At 38.9% G+C, this 19,551-nt stretch overlaps 1 protein-coding gene across 1 annotated transcript in view; it reads right to left on the bottom strand.

The window, feature by feature from the left end:
• LOC136883349 (probable multidrug resistance-associated protein lethal(2)03659) overlaps window positions 1–19,551 on the bottom strand; it is a 274,390-nt gene that overhangs the window by 176,130 nt on the left and 78,709 nt on the right. The window contains exon 8 of the mRNA XM_067155603.2: window positions 3,919–4,029. Within this exon, the coding sequence (XP_067011704.2) occupies window positions 3,919–4,029 (111 nt within the window). The remainder of the gene's footprint in view (window positions 1–3,918; window positions 4,030–19,551) is intronic.

Below are 19,551 nucleotides of genomic sequence, written 5' to 3'. Positions count from 1 at the left end.
TACTTGATCTCTCATCAATTCCTTCACAAGCTTTTTCTCCATAAAAATGGTACTAAGACTGCTGAGTTTTTCACTGTTCATTGTATTTTGCAAGTATGTTTTTATCCTCTTCAGAGTGCTCATACTCCTTTCAGAGGAAACCGTAGTAACAGGAAATTTTTATATTAAACGAATCAATTCTGACACTTCCACATACACTGGTTCGAGGTCATTGAGGGCAATATAATGTAAAAGATTTTGAGGGGATGAATGTTTTTCTTTATCGGAATAAATGTTAATCAATTCATTTTCCAATTTTTCTCAGTTAAAAAGGGCTAAATGTTCATAAGACTGTTTAGTTTGATAGCAGGGAAGCTATCTTTGTAAACTATGAAGTGAATCGGATTCAACAACTCAACAAACTGGATGCTTTCAAAATCGCCAAACTGTATTTCCATTTGCATAATTAAGGTGTTAAGAACTTCATATATTAACATTTTGAGTGTTTGGAATGTCCTATCATCTATATTTATCTCACTATTTATTTGGCAACATTTTTCAACGCAAGAGGATACCGTGTTTTCTGATCGCATGTCCTTGAGGATACCAGTGTTTTTTTTCTAATTTCAGTATTGCATAGAATTAGATCAGATGTGGTTTTATGTTGTGCTTTTCTGTTGCAGTAGAGCAAAGAGATGGTCTCTATAAAAACATTATCTATAGGGAAAGAGCAAATAAATGAATTGAGCCTTCTTGAGTATGTTAAGTAACCCAACTGCAGAATTGTACAACTCACTGTCCCAACCCTCATCATTCTCCGCAATGTCTTTAAAAAGCTGTCTTAGATCATCATAGCGTGGAAAGATAGTATGGACTGCTCTGGAAGGAAAGCTCCAACGGGTAGTGAATGCTTGTGGAAGTCTGAATCCTTTGGATTCCGGAATATGAACTCTTTTTGAGAATCTACTAAAAATGAATGAAACACTGTCAGATTATGAACTGATTTTATTGTTTTGGAGTAATGGAGACAAACAAGGTTTAACTTGTGGGCACAGTTGTATAACGTAATACTCTAAACTCCAATTTCCTGCCATTATGGAGCACCCGTCATATGTTTGACATAACGGTACTACTTTTGATCAATTTACTCCCCACTTTCGCAGAATATCCACAGTTAATTCAGATAAGCCTGATGCAGTCTTATCAAGTGAAATATCATAAAAGCCTATGGATCTTTCTAAGAGACCCTATTTTAAGCAGAACCGGACTTGTGGGCTATTTGATACATCTAAGGCCTCATCTGCCTGAATACCAATGAAATCACAAGAATCTAACTCTGCTTTTATTGTCTCCTGACTTCATTCTATATTTCGCTTGATGTGCCTTTAAAGCCCGGAGTGGACTGGAGATGATCTCGAATATACTGTTCCTGTTTTGAAAGAACATCTAACAACTCTGGGTAATTGCCCCTTCAAAATGTCCTTGAAATCCAAGCTCTTGCTTCCCAATAAAACACACAATGTCAACAAGTCTCTCAACAACAAGCCGATTTTGTTTCACGACTTTGTTATGTTTAATTGTTTGAATTCTTACACCTTCAGATAAAGAATGTTCTATCCTCCTGCACCCCGGTGAACACAATCTCTCTTCATTCTGAATATGTATCTTTTTTTTTTTTTTTTTTTGCTATTTGCTTTACGTCGCACTGACACAGATCGGTCGTATGGCGACGATGGGAGAGGAAAGGCCTAGGAGTGGGAAAAAATCGGCCGTGGCCTTAATTAAGGTACAGCCCCAGCATTTGCCTGGTGTAAAAATGGGAAACCACGGAAAATCATCTTCAGGGCTGCCGACAGTGGGGTTCTAACCCACTATCTCCCAGTTGCAAGCTCACAGATGAGCGTCCCCAACTGCCCGGCAACTCACCCGGTCTCTGCTTTTCTAAGAAAGTTTCTTGTACCAATGATCCCATTTAAAGTCCATTTCTTTCCACCACCTTACAAAACACACATATAATAAAAAAGTTTCTTGCTTTTGGAACACGCAGTTAACCACGAATATCGTATATACCACGAAAATTGAAGTTTTCTCGTAACATTACCATCAAAATGCTTAATACCTAAATGAGGCATACATCCTTTGTTTCTGGCTTCACACTTCTCTTTGTAGGTCCAAGAAGAGAATGGTTTACATTTTAAAGAGTTCAAAAGACTCGTTAAGTTTCCGAAGAGGCCTACTTCACTCATTATTTGAACGCGACTTTCAACCAAATGATGTCAATCTTGTTTTACACAACTAACATAAATTCAGAGTTTTAATTGGATGTTTCCATGTCCGAATTGTCGCAAATAATGTCAATAATGTACTGATTGCCGACTAATTCAAAAGAACAGCACACAATATTAACAATACGCTATTTCGCGCTGGGAGTTCCTACGCACTCAAATAGCAGAGGAGGCTTGCCTCACTGGAGTCTAGACCTAGCGGAGAGAGGAGCGCGGGCGGTAACTGAACTTCCTTCTATCTCCCGCTCCCAGTCGTCAATATGACGGAACTCAAACAAAACAAAAAGTCCTGAATGAGTCAAGTTATATCCTGCCTCCCTGTCAGAACAAGTAGTCTGCTGTCGCCATCTAGTGGGTGATCGGAGAAGCACATCATCCGCTGTCATCATGTAGCACATATCAAATACAGATTATTGTAGTTTTAGCACAATCACATCAGCAGATAAATTTGTTACGATATTTATATTTAATCGTATTCCTTAGGGTAGGCATTGCCTCATATGACTCCAAGTAGCTTCGCCACTGGATTACACCTAACATAGAATCAACTATTATTAGTATTATTCTTGTGTCAGAAACAACACAGAGTTATGTTATTATGGGCCAAACGTTGGCCACATCCACTGCATTCTGGCTGTTTATTGTTAAACTACCTGACTCCACATATTTGTGGGATATTAGACTGTAATATCAATATAGTTGGTCCATTATTGGACATACATTTTCCAGCTAACTCATTCCTGGTTGCCAGTATTTTGCCCCAGTGTGCTAAGTTGGGCTCATCAGTTGGTAAATAGCACACCCACCAAGACGCATGGCTAGTGCATACCATGGAGGCCACTGCGTAGGCTACTTGGAGCCACCGACAATGCCAATGCACTAAGAGAGACTTTGTCTCATTTTCAAAAGTTGATGCCTGCCTGGCCATCAGATGAAAGATGTTAATTCGCATAGGGAACCTGATATTATAAATTTACTCATTCGGAACAAATATTTCAAGTTCCCTATGGGAATCAATATCTTTCATATTAGACTGAGTTTACACTGTTAATATGTCGATGTTTCATAAATTAATTAATTAATGTTATTTGTTTTACGCCCCACTAACCACTCTTTTACGGTTTTCAGAGACGCCAAGGTGCCGGAATTTAGTCCCGCAGGAGTTCTTTTACGTGCCCGTAAATCTACCGACACGAGGCTGACGTATTTGACCACCTTCAAATACCACCGGACTGAGCCAGGATCGAACCTGCCAAGTTGGGGTCATAAGGCCAGCGCCTCAACCGTCTGAGCCACTCAGGCCAGCTGTTGATGTTTCAGTTACTATTCAAATCAGTCAGAACAAGGGTTACTAAAGAACAGTTGACACATAGACATATTGTCTGCTGCTGTAGTGTAACAGTTAGCCCTATTAGCTGCTGTCCTCAGGCATCCGGGTTCGAGCTCACCTCCATTGCGGGTGCACCTGAAAAGAGCTGTACCACTTCGGGATGAGGACATGAGTTTCCTATAGACATATTAACAATGTCAACACAGACTAATATCGTGGAATGTGTTTTATGTGTGTCCGAGTGTTCCAACTGATTATTCTTCCTTTAACAGAGAACATCACTGCATTGTCATTTTTCTAACAAAGTCTACGTTTGTAACTCACCTCCAGTCGACGCACTGACACCAAGGACTCCGCAACTTCAGATATACCCCGCACAAACATCTGACCCATAGTCTGCGAGATCAAGTTGAAGTACGCCAGCACGATGAACACCTGCACATAACAAAGAAGACTGTGAGAACAGTCAGTCAGTAAATGAAATGAAATTGTATATGGCTTTTAATGCCGGGAGTGAACGAGGACACGTTCATCTCACCAGGTGCAGGTCTTTCGATTTGACTCACGTAGGCACCCTGCACGTCTTGATGAGGATGAAATGATGATGAAGATGACACAAAGACCCAGCCCCGGTGCCAGCAAAATTAACCAATGCTACAAGTACCTCTGAAATATTGCCACAGATTAAGCTATGCCGAAAGGAAGTCTCTGGAACTGTAGAAGGCCCAAAGGCGTATTCAAAGTAAGGTACTGTTTTCAGTCTTCATCTAGAGAAAGTTGTAGATAGTCATCCTTTAGGTCTATCTTGGAAAAGTATTGTCCGCCTGACAACTGCTGTAAAAGTTCCTCCGAACGGGAAATCAGAAATACGTCAGTTTCTAGTTCACTGTTTATAGTTGATCGAAAACCTTCACAGATTGAAATAATAACAATAAGTTATTTTATTAATTTGACCACCTAATCAATACAATAAATCTTGTCTTTGTTTAATTACATTGATATGTTAATTAAAATGGTACATGTTTCGCCTTACATATAGGCATCATCAGCCATGGGTTTAACCTTGAAATAAAATCAGGCACCTGATTTACATATAAATAAAATAAAACTAATTTATAAAAAGCCTTGAAGAGACTTGAGAGAAAATTAACATATGGTAAAAGACTAGTACAATGTTGGTTTTAAAGACTATGCTATGAGTGAGAAGTTTATATTTGGTGAAAGTATTTGCAATAGTGACATTGGAAGACTACTGTTATAAGTAAAATGAATAAAGCAACAGTTTGTTATAGACGAGTGGTAAAATTGCTATAAAATGATGTTGACCGACTAGCGGTTAGAACTAGATAATAATGAGAATGACGATCAAAATCGTATTTTTTAAAACATAATGTGTAATAAAATATTGTTGAAAGATGGTCAAGTGACCTGTAATCATTTGTTTATGTAAGATAAAAGTAAGTCAATAGCATATGGTGATGTTGTGGTTCACTTTGATGAAGAAGTATGAAATTGTAGTTGAAGGTAAGAATAACAGAGATAAATACGTTAAAAAAATATCCAGTAAAAATGCAATCCAGAACAATGGGAGGCTTAAAAGATACTATGAAAATAAAGAACAAGTCCTTCTGAAATTTCTTTGTGAGTGTGGTATATATTGTAACAGGAACGCCCGTACTTCAGTTTATCGGAGAGCATGAGGAATGACAAGGCGTGTACGGCCCATGCTAAGAGAGTAAGAGAGAAGGGTAGTGAAAGAAAAATTCATGATTAAGTGGATCCTTCAGTTTATTCAATAAATAGGCAAATAATTATGTCACCTTTTATAGCTGAATTGTAGATTTGTCCCTGAGGGCGTAAAGAGGACGTTGTCCCGCGGCGGCTGCGTCGTCTTGCGGTCGGCGTCGGCGTTGTCTTCCGTCGTTGGTGTTTGTATTAGTGTTGATGACTCGAACCAGAGGCAGGAACGGGGAAATGTGGAGCTTCCACATTTGACGTCATGGGGTACTGGTGTGACACTTCCCTATGGCGAAGCACGCCGAAATAGTTCCCACAGTAGCAAGGATAAAGTTAGAGTCACAGTTCGTATTGGGAATAATACGCAAATGAAACAATCTAGAACCTTCCGAGGTGCGGTGATCAAGCACTTCATAAAGAAAATTAAATTTATCGAGTACAGTCTCTGCACTGTACTCCACCAGCATAATACATTTGTTGAAATAAATGATAGTCCAAATTCCCGTGCGTCGTAATTTTCAGATTAACACTGGCACTTAAGATCATAATGCAACACAGTTCAACGGATAGACATAGTCTTTAAATGAAATTGGGGCTGGCTAGAAATACTACCGCTGCTTTCACACAGTCTTTGAACGAAATTAATGCTGGCACAGTTAATGCAAGAACACAGTCTTTAAATGAAATAAAGCTGACACAATTAATGCAAGAACACAGTCTTTAAACGAATCCAAAGCTGGCACAGTTTATGTGAGAACACAGTCTTTAAATGAATTCAAGCTGGCGAGAACACAGTCTTTAAACGAATTCAAAGCTGACACAATTAATGCAAGAACACAGTCTTTAAACGAATTCAAAGCTGGCACAGTTAATGCAAGAACACAGTCTTTAAACGAATTCAAAGCTGGCACAGTTTATGTGAGAACACAGTCTTTAAATGAATTCAAGCTGGCGAGAACACAGTCTTTAAACGAATTCAAAGCTGACACAATTAATGCAAGAACACAGTCTTTAAACGAATTCAAAGCTGGCACAGTTTATGTGAGAACACAGTCTTTAAATGAATTCAAGCTGGCGAGAACACAGTCTTTAAACGAATTCAAGCTGGCGAGAACACAGTCTTTAAACGAATTCAAATATACAGCCGGATCGAGAGACGAATTATGTCGCGACGGCTTACTTGCACACGCTCGCTGACTCACGGCTTACTGCCGACTCACTCCACTCTCTGCCTTCAGCACACTGCCGTCGCATACCGCGCACTCCCTCTGCTTTACTGCAGGCTCTCTGCTTACATTCTGCCTTACCCCAGGCTGGCGACTCGCTTATATTTCGTTCATGCAGCAATGGAACACGAAGGAACCTTCTGCGTGACGTCGCTTGTCCTTGGCCGGTGTTCTAGAAAGTCGCGAACTTGCTCGCAGTTTCCACTATGCCTGTGCGCTCGGCGCAAGCTTACGGTCGGGTATTAGCGAGCTCCACTTAATAAAAGAATGAAACGTGAATGCTCGTAGGGCGTTACCGTTTCATCTCCCCCCCTGCTCGGGAAAAAGAAAATTGTTGGGCGATTTTCTTTTCGCTCATCTCCTAGTAAAGTATTTCTTGAGATTGGCCGAGTTGAAGATCCCCTCAACGTCGCTATCTGCCCTTCCTACTTCGTAGGCACCATTATCTAGTGCGGTAAGTATCCTGAAGGGTCCTATGAACAAGGGACAAAATTTGGCGTAAATTCCCTGGTCAGGGTGCGAAACTGCAGGCTTGCGTATTAATACCAGGTCATCCACTTGTAAGGGTTGTCGAAACTTGTGATGTCGTAACTTCTTTTCTCGGATTCGGGCAGCATGTCGTAATTGCCGAAGGGCCTTGGTAATGCGAGCTTGTTGGCTCACTGCTGCGTCAGGTTGATCAGGCAAAACTCGATCCCAAGGTCTGTCAGGGGTGAGGCCTTTATGTACACTCAAAGGGATGTCCTGAATAGACTCATGCATGGTGGTATTGACGATCCTTTGCATAATGGGCAGAACTTCAACCCACTTCCAATGCTGTTGTCCACAATACAATCTACAGAATCTGGCAATTTCGCGCATAACCCGTTCGGCTGGGTTGGCTTCCGGGTGTCGGATGGAGTTCATGATATGCCTTATCTCAAGTTCTTCCAGGGCAACTTGGAATTCCATGGAGGTAAACTGACTTCCATGGTCTGTTAAGAGAAATTCCGGCTTGCCCATCTCGGGAATGATGTTTCGACGGATCCTGCGGAGAATGTTCCCAGTATTTGCCTTCTGAATTGGAAGCAACATAGTGTATTTAGAAAATGCATCTATGGTGACAACAATGTATCTGTTGGCACGTAACGCCTTGGGCAAAGGTCCATATAGGTCCATTGCGAAGATCTGGCCAGGTTTTTCAGGTATTAAAGGTCGTGGATATTCCCAGAGGAGCCTGTTATTGGGCTTGATCCTTTGACAAATATCACAAGTCCTAATGGTGTTACGGATGTCACGGCGTAAGTATTCCCACGTAAACCTTTCTCTAATCAGGTTTAGGACTTTGTCCGTACCGGCGTGTCCAGAAATGGAATGGCAATGCCATATAATAGCAGTCCTTATTCGAGGAGGGGCATAAATACGATCTGTTGTTCTAGCGAGGTCGACGTACTTGTGAAGTAGGCCATCATGGTAGCAAAAATTTTGAGCTATCCTAGATATACGAGGATACTCTTCGTCGTCTTGAGGGATAAACCCTTTAAAAAAACGAATCAGCTCATGGCTTAGAGGATCTCTTCCTTGAGCTTGCGCTAGATACTTTAATCGTCGCAAGAACTCTTCATCTTCATCATTCATGACTTCAATCGCATGGATCGAAACCTCATCTATCGGATTCCGACTTAATGCGTCGGCTAGGATATTTTTCCTTCCGGGCCTGTGAACAACAGTGATATCAAATTGCTGTATAAACAGCGCCCATCGGGTTATCCGTTCGCTTGTAATATCTGACTTGAGAATAAATGTCAGTGCTTGATGATCGGTGCAAATAATTACCGGATATCCAAAGATTATTTTCTTCCAGTAAATGAGAGAATGTACTACGGCAAGGGCTTCTAACTCTGTTATCGTATAAGCCTTTTCATGGGGTCTCAACTTGCGGCTCATGAACGAGAGAAAGATGCGAACTTCAGGTTCCCTTGGATCAATTTGGAAAAGATCTGCACCGATCCCTATGCGGCTGGCGTCACATTCAATATAAAAGGGTAGCTCGTAATTAGGATAGGCCAGTTGAACATTGTCTTTCAACATCTGTTTTGTCGCCACAAATGCTTTATCGCAGACATCAGTCCACTTCCACCTGTTGTTCTTCCTCAATAACTGCTGCAGGGGTGCTACCGTTTCAGTAAAATTAGGGCAATGCTGCGCGAAGAACTGGCAGAGGCCTAAGAATTGCCTGATGTGTTTCATTCTTGTGGGTTTAGGAAATTCTAGAATACATTGAATCTTAGCCGGATTGGGCTTGATCCCATTCCCTCCAATAAGATGGCCTAAAAACAAAACTTCAGTTTTGAAAAACTGGCTTTTCTTGGCGTTAATTTTAAAGTTCTTGGTCTGTAATTCCTCCAACACCTTATGGACATCTCGTACATGTTGTTCCAGGGACTCGGACGCGATGATGATATCGTCCACATAAATGGTGGTGATTGCCTTTACTTCATCGGAGAGTTGTTCCTCTAAGGCTCTGATAAGAACTGCACCAGAGTTCTTAATGCCAAAAGGGAGTCTATTAAAGGCATAAGTGACATTATCAAAGATGAATCCGGTAAATTTCCGACTATCTTCATCCAATAAAATGTGAAAATATGAAGAAGCCATGTCCATAGCAGAAAATACTTTCATGTTATGAAATCTCCTAATTACATCCCGGAGAAGGGGAGGGTGGTCATATTCTAGCACAAGCCTATCGTTCAAAGCCCTCGCATCGAGGCATATGCGCAGATTACCATTTGGTTTTCTTACTATAGCCAGAGGATTAATATAAGGTGTGACGCATTTTGATATGATTCCATCACTCTCCATCTGTTTAATAATGACCCGTGCTTCTTCCAAGTACTTCATGGGTATCGGATAAGGCCGTTTCTTATAAGGTGATGTGTCAGTAACATCTAAGTGGTGCTTGAAACCCTTAATGACTCCAGGTTTCTCAGAAAATACATCTGGAAACTTCTTAAAAAGCTCTTGGATTGCCTTTATTACTTTATCATCATCGTAATCTGGGCTTTCAGCTACATTGGCGAAAAGCGTGAAGTTGTAGTGGTCCTCGTTAAACTCATCATCGATAATGGACGCCATCTGGTCCTCTACGGGTCCCACTTCCTCGGATCGCCCCTCTTCGTGGACGCTTTCTTCGACAGGCGGAGCCTCGCTCATCTTGCCTTCTACTATGCCCACCGGGGTCTCACATTCCGGATTCTTCACGTCATTATAAGTAACCAACTGTAGCCCTACAGATTCGACGTGGAAAAATTTAATCACATTAGCGGGATAATCAATGATTCCCCCATGTTGAATGAGAAAGTCTGATCCAAGAATTAAGTCAAATTTCATTTGCGTCAAAATCAAAAATAGATGTTGGAACTTAACACCACCAAGTTCTAACTCAAGAAACGCCTGGAATTTGCATTTAATAGCTTTGTCAGGAACTATGCCTTTAACCTTAACTTGACCAACCGGCAAGATGGAGATGTAGGTCGTTTCCTGCGCCACATCTATTAATTTCTGCGAAATTAGTGAGGCTTGCGATCCCGAGTCTACTAGAGAGTGGACAATCATATTGCCTAACTTAATGATAATGATCGGTAAGCCGCGTTGTATCTGAGGCTGTCGTGGTGTTGAATCCTCATATAGTAAATCTGCATCCTCTAAATACCAATGGTTAATGAGTGCGCTACATACTACTTCTCCTCCCTCCGGGTTTTCAGGCAGTCTCTTTATTGCTTCGACAAAGTTTTTTTTTTGTACCCGTAGCTCTTGGATCCATTTCCGTTCTCTCATTTCTTCTCTGTATCTCCGCCTGGTATTCCAAAGAAGCTGCTCCAGGTAAGCCCTCTTCCCTGTTCTTATTCCTTACATATTCCGTAGTCTCTCTCCAACGTTTCTCTAATTCTTCCCGCTGGGAGTTCCTATTATCATTGGGTTGATTAGCTGCCTGCCTCCATGAAGGTCCAGGTTGAAACTTAGCCCTCCCTTCGTAGGGGCGATTCCTAGATCTTCTATACCGAAACGGAATATCTCGGCGAGTTTCTCTTTCTTCTCGCGGTTCTAGATTTACTTGAACCGGAGTCTTCATTTCCGTAAAGTTGGTTGTAGTTTCTTTGGTTCGACCTGCTTTTGCTGCGCTCTGAGTGTGCGCAGTATCGAGTTTCCTCAGGACATCATCGAGCTGCTCCAAGTCCTGGACGTTTGCTGCCACCAATATTTCCTGAACATTTGGTGGAAATTGCAGCGTTATGACCTGAATAAGTTCTTGCTCCGGTAAAGGAGGATCGAAAAACTGCATCTTTTTAAGCTGAGATATAAGATAATCCGAATATCGCGAGGAATTAACGGACGTGTTATACTTTCTAGAGTATAATTGAAGTTTTATCAGGTGCTGAGCCTCAGCACTCCAAAATCGTCTAAGTAAGGCTTCCTTAAACTCTTCGTAAGTGTTAATGCTGAATTTAAAAGCGGTAAACCACATTAACGCCTTGCCTTCTAACAATCGAGACGCTATTCGTAAACGACGGTCGGTCTTAACGTGATTTTCTTGAAAGAACTCTTCGAGGTTGAGGAGAAACTCCTTAGCAGTATACTCCTCTTTCCCCGAAAATTTGGCTGGTTTTTCCTCAGTTATTTTAAAAATTGTGGAAACATTCATGGATTCTCCACTAGTGTTGTGAAGGCTAGATGATGAAACATCCTGTTCGATTTGCGATACTTTGCTGTTGAGAGCTTCTATACCCCCTTGGAGTTCAAGTTTTAGGGTTTTAATTTTCCCCTGTACGGAATTCTCAATTTCCTTGACCTCCTTCTCTATGTCGGTCTTGACTTCTGCTACATCGCGACAGATACGAGTAATCTGCGTGTGAGCATTATCTAACTGAGTCTTGACACGTTTGTCGGCCTCCTCTTGCTGACTTTTCAGAAGAGTAATTTCGTTTCCCAACTTCACGAAATTATTTTTAACAGATTCATGAAGTTTGTCTTGAATAGACGCGATTTTAGTTTGCGCAAGAGATAATTGAGCATGGGATTCTTGAAATTCTTCCTTTAAGCTTTCTACTTCTTTAAGGACTTCCTGAGAAGAAGACGGGAAAGCAAGTTTTAAGTCCTCCGCCACTTGTGATTTTATATCTTGCTTAATGGTTTCTAAGTCACGTGTTAATCTTTCATTTATTTCCGTAAACTTAGAATCCATCCTTTTGTTAGACTCTTTAAATCTTTTTTCAATTTCGGCACCTGCACTATTGAGCCTACGTTCCAAATTATTATTAACTTCTGCAAATTTTTGATCAACAGATTCTGTCAATTTTACAATGTTGGCATCATTAGCCTCCCTTAGTTGAGTGATACTACGATTAGTTACTTCATTAGCCTCCCTAAGTTGACCTATACTAGCCTTAGTGGCTTCCATACGTCTTTCCAAGGCCGCGTTAGATTCTTTAAGTTGAGCTCCTAAAGTATTATTAGATTCAGCAATCCTACGCCCGAGATTAGTGTTACTTTCCGTAATCCTGTCATTTAGACTGATTTTTAAAGCCTCAATGGCAGCTAGTATGTTTTCCATATTAATGTAGTTATTTTCACAAAATGCAGAAAATACAATCATTCACTTCATACGTAAAATCACCATTATTGTCCAATGGTAAAGTTCAAAATTTCACCAACACAAAATATCAAACACTTGTGCATAAAATTAAATATCACCATTATTGTCCAATGGTAAAGTTCAAAATCTCACCAACACAAAATATCAAACACTTGTGCATAAAATTAAATATCACCATTATTGTCCAATTGTAAAGTTCAATGTTTCACTGACATAAATATCAAAAATTTATATGAGACTGTGCATAAATATTACGCCTGAAATGTTTTACATAACAAGAGAAAAAAAATAATCACTTGTGCCATAAACTTAATCAGAGTTCTGTGCCAAAAGTTTAAAAATTCGTCAAAGTCATTGAATTGAACTTCGTAAAATTTTAACACATTCACTGAACTGGAATTAACGTACGTACTATGCACTTTTATTTGAATTGGTAAGTTAAGATATCACTGATTTCAAAGTTAATTTTTATCACTTTACTCTCTTTAATCGGGCCCCAACGTCATGGGTGCCACTATTCACTACCTTCTCTCTGTAACAGGAACGCCCGTACTTCAGTTTATCGGAGAGCATGAGGAACGACAAGGCGTGTACGGCCCATGCTAAGAGAGTAAGAGAGAAGGGTAGTGAAAGAAAAATTCATGATTAAGTGGATCCTTCAGTTTATTCAATAAATAGGCAAATAATTATGTCACCTTTTATAGCTGAATTGTAGATTTGTCCCTGAGGGCGTAAAGAGGACGTTGTCCCGCGGCGGCTGCGTCGTCTTGCGGTCGGCGTCGGCGTTGTCTTCCGTCGTTGGTGTTTGTATTAGTGTTGATGACTCGAACCAGAGGCAGGAACGGGGAAATGTGGAGCTTCCACATTTGACGTCATGGGGTACTGGTGTGACACTTCCCTATGGCGAAGCACGCCGAAATAGTTCCCACAGTAGCAAGGATAAAGTTAGAGTCACAGTTCGTATTGGGAATAATACGCAAATGAAACAATCTAGAACCTTCCGAGGTGCGGTGATCAAGCACTTCATAAAGAAAATTAAATTTATCGAGTACAGTCTCTGCACTGTACTCCACCAGCATAATACATTTGTTGAAATAAATGATAGTCCAAATTCCCGTGCGTCGTAATTTTCAGATTAACACTGGCACTTAAGATCATAATGCAACACAGTTCAACGGATAGACATAGTCTTTAAATGAAATTGGGGCTGGCTAGAAATACTACCGCTGCTTTCACACAGTCTTTGAACGAAATTAATGCTGGCACAGTTAATGCAAGAACACAGTCTTTAAATGAAATAAAGCTGACACAATTAATGCAAGAACACAGTCTTTAAACGAATCCAAAGCTGGCACAGTTTATGTGAGAACACAGTCTTTAAATGAATTCAAGCTGGCGAGAACACAGTCTTTAAAACGAATTCAAAGCTGACACAATTAATGCAAGAACACAGTCTTTAAACGAATTCAAAGCTGGCACAGTTAATGCAAGAACACAGTCTTTAAACGAATTCAAAGCTGGCACAGTTTATGTGAGAACACAGTCTTTAAATGAATTCAAGCTGGCGAGAACACAGTCTTTAAACGAATTCAAAGCTGACACAATTAATGCAAGAACACAGTCTTTAAACGAATTCAAAGCTGGCACAGTTTATGTGAGAACACAGTCTTTAAATGAATTCAAGCTGGTGAGAACACAGTCTTTAAACGAATTCAAGCTGGCGAGAACACAGTCTTTAAACGAATTCAAATATACAGCCGGATCGAGAGACGAATTATGTCGCGACGGCTTACTTGCACACGCTCGCTGACTCACGGCTTACTGCCGACTCACTCCACTCTCTGCCTTCAGCACACTGCCGTCGCATACCGCGCACTCCCTCTGCTTTACTGCAGGCTCTCTGCTTACATTCTGCCTTACCCCAGGCTGGCGACTCGCTTATATTTCGTTCATGCAGCAATGGAACACGAAGGAACCTTCTGCGTGACGTCGCTTGTCCTTGGCCGGTGTTCTAGAAAGTCGCGAACTTGCTCGCAGTTTCCACTATGCCTGTGCGCTCGGCGCAAGCTTACGGTCGGGTATTAGCGAGCTCCACTTAATAAAAGAATGAAACGTGAATGCTCGTAGGGCGTTACCGTTTCAATATGTATATAAAACATATCTCAAAAAACATCAAAAACAGGCACCCATATGGAGAAAATCATGAATATAGAGAACAAAAAAATTATTGAATAAATATTGATAAAATAAATTTCCTAAATAAATGGAGAGAAATCTGAGAACTCAGAATCTCAACTCAATAAGAGTATTTGAACTTAGACCCCTCACTAGGTCTTTGGGTATAAGAGGATATTATAGAATGAATAAAGACTTTAATCGGGACTAATGCTAGTCATTATTATAATATTAATCAAGTAAAGAAAGAAAATTTTGATGCTCTTACATTTCCTGATACAGATATAAAATAAATTTATGAACCTAAATGAACAGATCTGAAGAAAACATTTCCATTTTCAACAGATTTATTTGAAAAGCCAACAAAGAAACAGTTGAAGGAATTACTTCCATTCTCAACAGATGTAATTGAAAAGCCTAGAACAAGAAATACCAACAACACTTATTTAGTTCAGAAAGCTTTTGAAAACAGATTGCAGACACTAAAAACCTGACAGATCCACAATATTTCCTTACTTCTACTGAACATAATGTGCTTCAGTTAATTAAAGACAATCTAAAGATTCACAATAGTTTAAAAGTGAATATGTAATTATTCTGCGACTTTTAACAATGAAGGGAAGACATTTCAATTTCAGTCTTATAATCATACCATTACTTAGGAAAAGGATATTAAAAAATATTTTAAGAGTGCTAAAAGAGAAATATGAACAAGACTAGCTGATTTTGAGACAAGAGGATCAGGATGGACATTAGAAGCAGTTGTTGGATTACAATTAGCAATTGACAGACATAATCCTCTAAGAGAATCATCTTATTTTAATTATCACAAAAAATTAAAGCAAAGCAAGCTTGTATTAATGTGAAAAATAATGATCAAAAATGTTTTCTATATGCAATAAAATCAGAATTATATCCAGCAGATAAAGATCCTCAACGAGTACCAAAATATAAAAATGTTGGACTTGAAATTGAAGAAAACATGTTCGCCATACTGGGGGAATATAGAATTAAGGGTAGATTATTAAAATCAATCAAAGGCATTAATGTTCAAATTGGGCTTCAGTAAGAATTGATGGTAGAATGAGTTCTTGGTTCAAGGTACTTACAGGGGTTAGACAAGGCTGTAATCTTTCACCTTTGCTGTTTGTAGTTTACATGGATCATCTGCTGAAAGGTATAAAATGGCAGGGAGGGATTCAGTTAGGTGGAAATGTAGTAAGCAGTCTGGCCTATGGTGACGACTTGGTCTTAATGGCAGATTGAGCCGAAAGCCTGCAGTCTAATATCTTAGAACTTGAAAACAGGTGCAATGAGTATGGTATGAAAATTAGCCTTTTGAAGAATAAATTGATGTCAGTAGGTAAGAAATCAACAGAATTGAATGTCAGATTGGTGATACAAAGCTAGAACAGGTAAATAATTTCAAGTATTACGTTGCGTGTTCTCCCAGGATGGTAATATATTAAGTGAGATTGAATCAAGGTGTAGTAAAGCTAATGCAGTGAGCTCGCAGTTGCGATCAACAGTATACTGTAAGAAGGAAGTCAGCTCCCAGACGAAACTATCTTTACATTGGTCTGTTTTCAAACCAACTTTGCTTTACGGGAGCGAAAGCTGGGTGGACTCAGGATATCTTATTCATAAGTTAGAAGTAACAGACATGAAAGTAGCGAGAATGATTGCTGGTACAAACAGGTGGGAACAATAGCAGGAGGGTACTCAGAATGAGGAGATAAAGGCTAATTTAGGAATGAACTCGATGGATGAAGCTGTACATATAAACCGGCTTCGGTGGTGGGGTCATGTGAGGCGAATGGAGGAGGACAGGTTACCTAGGAAAATAATGGACTCTGTTATGGACGGTAAGAGAAGTAGAGGGAGACCAAGATGATGGTGGTTAGACTCAGTTTCTAACGATTTAAAGATAAGAGGTATAGAACTAAATGAGGCCACAGCACTAGTTGCAAATAGAGGATTGTGGCGACGTTTAGTGAATTCACAGAAGCTTGCAGACTGAACCCTGAAAGGCATAACAGTCTTTAATGATAATATATGTATGTAATGTAATGTATGAAATTGAAGAAAAGTTAAGGGAATTTAAACATCCAATTAAAATTGATGATAGTTCAAAAATTGAGAGAAAATTAGATATATCACATATACTCATTTGATGAGAAATATAATGTTTATCCTCCGAAAATAACCAATAATAAGAAAGATAAACATATCAATTTGTTATACTTAAAAAATGCAAAGAATTCACATTATTGTTGAATTAAAGATTTATGTAGATTAGCATCAATGCAAATTACAAAACATAATGGCCAGAAATTTATTTTTGATTTGTGTTTACTCCATTTCAATATTCTGAAGAAAAATTGAAAAAACATATTCCAGATTGCTTAGTAAATAAACCAGTTAAAGTAGAATACTCACAAAAAGGAGAAAAAACACCTTTAAAAATTACCAAAATAGAATTAAAGTTACATTTGTGAAACATGCGGATTTTGAGAGCTTGTTGGAGAAAACTGACATATGTCAACCAAATTCATATGAATCATATACAATGAAGTATCAGAAACATAAACCTTCTGGATTCTGCTACTATATAAAGTATGTTCATGAATATTATAAAGATCCAAATGTATACAGAGGACTAGATGATAAAAGTAAATTAATTGAGATGATTAAAAGAGAAGAAGAAGAAATAGGTAATATTTATTCTGAAATAGAACCTATGAAACCTTTAAGTAAAGATGAAAAATTTGCTTTTAAAAAGTCAAAACATTGTCCATTATTCAAATCAGAATATACAAAACAAAAGAAAAAAGTTCATCATCATGATCATCTAATGGAAAATGTATTTCTCCATTATGTAACTCTTGTAATCTCAATCTTAAAACTCCCAACATTTGTTCCTATATATCTCCACAATCTATCAGGTTTTCACTGGTACCAACCAAACACTAGCTCCACAACATGCTCACGAGCTTATGAGGACTCAAAGTGATAACGTTCACTTTTAAACTTGTACTACTCAGGGTAATTCTCATAAATCCATTACATACATACATACATTATCATTATAGTTTATTATTATTATTATTATTATTATTATTATTATTATTATTATTATTTTCGTTTCATCCATCTATGGGCTGTGATTACACAACTTCCATTGTTTTCTCAAGTTCTTTCTCCTTCCTCTTTCGCCAGTATTCCTTCATCCGTTGGATTGCTCGTGCTCGTTATTCTGCCGAGAATACTCTATTCTTTCTTGTTTTCTCATCAGCTCCGCAACTCTCTGCCTGAAGATGTTTCTGTTTGTTATATCTTCTGCCGTGATCTCACATTTTTCTAAATCTCGGTGGATGTATTTTACCCACGGGACTTGTGTCTTCCTGTTCTCCTGGAAGGTGAGGATCCTGTTGGTGAGTCTCTCTGATCCCATCCTTTTAATATGTCCATAGAACGTCAATCTCCTCTTTTTCATTGTGGTGGTGATGTTTTCAAGTTGTTGGTATAGTCCTTGCTTTGGTCTTGTAAAACGTAAACTTGTCTGATGATTTTCTGGGTCCAAGAATCTTTCTAAGGAACCTCCTTTCTTTCTTTTCCAAATCTGAGAGTCCCTTCGTGGCTATTGTCTCAGCTGCGCATAAACATTCAGGTTTGACTATCGTGCTGTAGTGCTTGAAGTTGGCCTGGTAGGAGAGTGACTTAGATTTGTAGGTGTTTTGACATAATCTAAATGCAGTATCCATCTTTCTTGCGCGTTCTTGAATTGCTGTTTTTTCATTCATCTTTGGAGTCAAAATCTCTCCTAGGTACTTGAATTTTGTAGCTCTTTTGATGTCACCGTACTTGGTCCTCATTGTCCAGATTGGGTCAGTGGTATTTATGTTCATGTACTCTGTCTTCTCAAAAGATATTTGCAATTCTGTTTTGTCTGCTGTTTCTTTGAGGACTTCAATCTGTTTAGCTGCAATTTCCAAATTCTCTGCAAAAAAGACTACATCATCTGCAAATGTGAGGCATTCAAATTTTCTCTGCAAAAAAGACTACATCATCTGCAAATGTGAGGCATTCAAATTTTCTCTGCAAAAAAGACTACATTATCTGCAAATGTGAGGCATTCAAATTTAAGCCCAATTCTCTAATGACCTAATCTAATTCCATTCAGAAAGTTGAACTTGTTCATTTCTTTTTGCCATTCCCTGATAACTTTCCCTAGAACACAGTTGAACAAAACTGGAGAGAGGCCATCTTCTTGTCTCAAACCTGTTTTGATTTCAAAGGGCTCTAACAGTTCTCCTAAAAATTTTACCTGCGATTGTGTGTTTTTTAGTGTTTGATGAATCAGGGTTGTTGTCTTATTATCTATTCCAAATTCCTTAAACACTTCCATTAGTGTCTCCCGGTCTGTGGAGTCGTATGTTATTTGAAGTCCACGAATGTCATTATCACTTTCTTATCTGCTGCTAATGTCTTAGTTTTGATAAAGGTCTTGATGGTAAAAATCTGTTCTGCACATGACCACCCCTTTCAAAAGCCAGTTTGATATTCTCCTAATTGTTTATCTATATGTTCTTCTAGCCTACGCTTGAGTGCTATAGAAAGTATCTTGTAGGCTACTGGCAAAAGTGATATACCTCTATAGTTATTGACATTCGTTTTGTTTTTTCTTGAGGTGGATCACAGTTGAGCAGTTCTTTGAAATATTTAGCCAAGTGTTCACAGTTCTGTTTGTTGCTCAATATCAGCTTACCTTGATCATTTTTGAAACAAATGTTGGGTGATGAGTAACCTCGAATTATTATTATTATTATTATTATTATTATTATTATTATTATTATTATTATTATTATTATTATTATTATTATTATTATTATTATTATTATTATTAAAACTAAACTGCTGTAGCACCCAAGTGGCATCTACAGCTTTCTGGACTCCCCAATACATTTACACTTACTTAATTAATTCAATGTTATGGAACACAACTAACAAAAAAGAAAACTGATTGGGCGCCAGTGTACTTGATGATACACAATATGAAATAAGCATGAGAATAAATTATTATCCAGGAAGGGGTCATAGGCTGATGATATTCCAACTTGCTTACCTAACCTGATGACTTGTTGAGCTGAAAAAGACATGAGGATATACTGGCTAGGTTATATCTTT

Source organism: Anabrus simplex, chromosome 1 (assembly GCF_040414725.1).
Source record: "Anabrus simplex isolate iqAnaSimp1 chromosome 1, ASM4041472v1, whole genome shotgun sequence".
In the NCBI taxonomy this organism is placed as follows: domain Eukaryota; kingdom Metazoa; phylum Arthropoda; class Insecta; order Orthoptera; family Tettigoniidae; genus Anabrus; species Anabrus simplex.
Note: the sequence above shows the minus strand (reverse complement) of the source record. Positions and strands in the feature narration are given on the sequence as shown.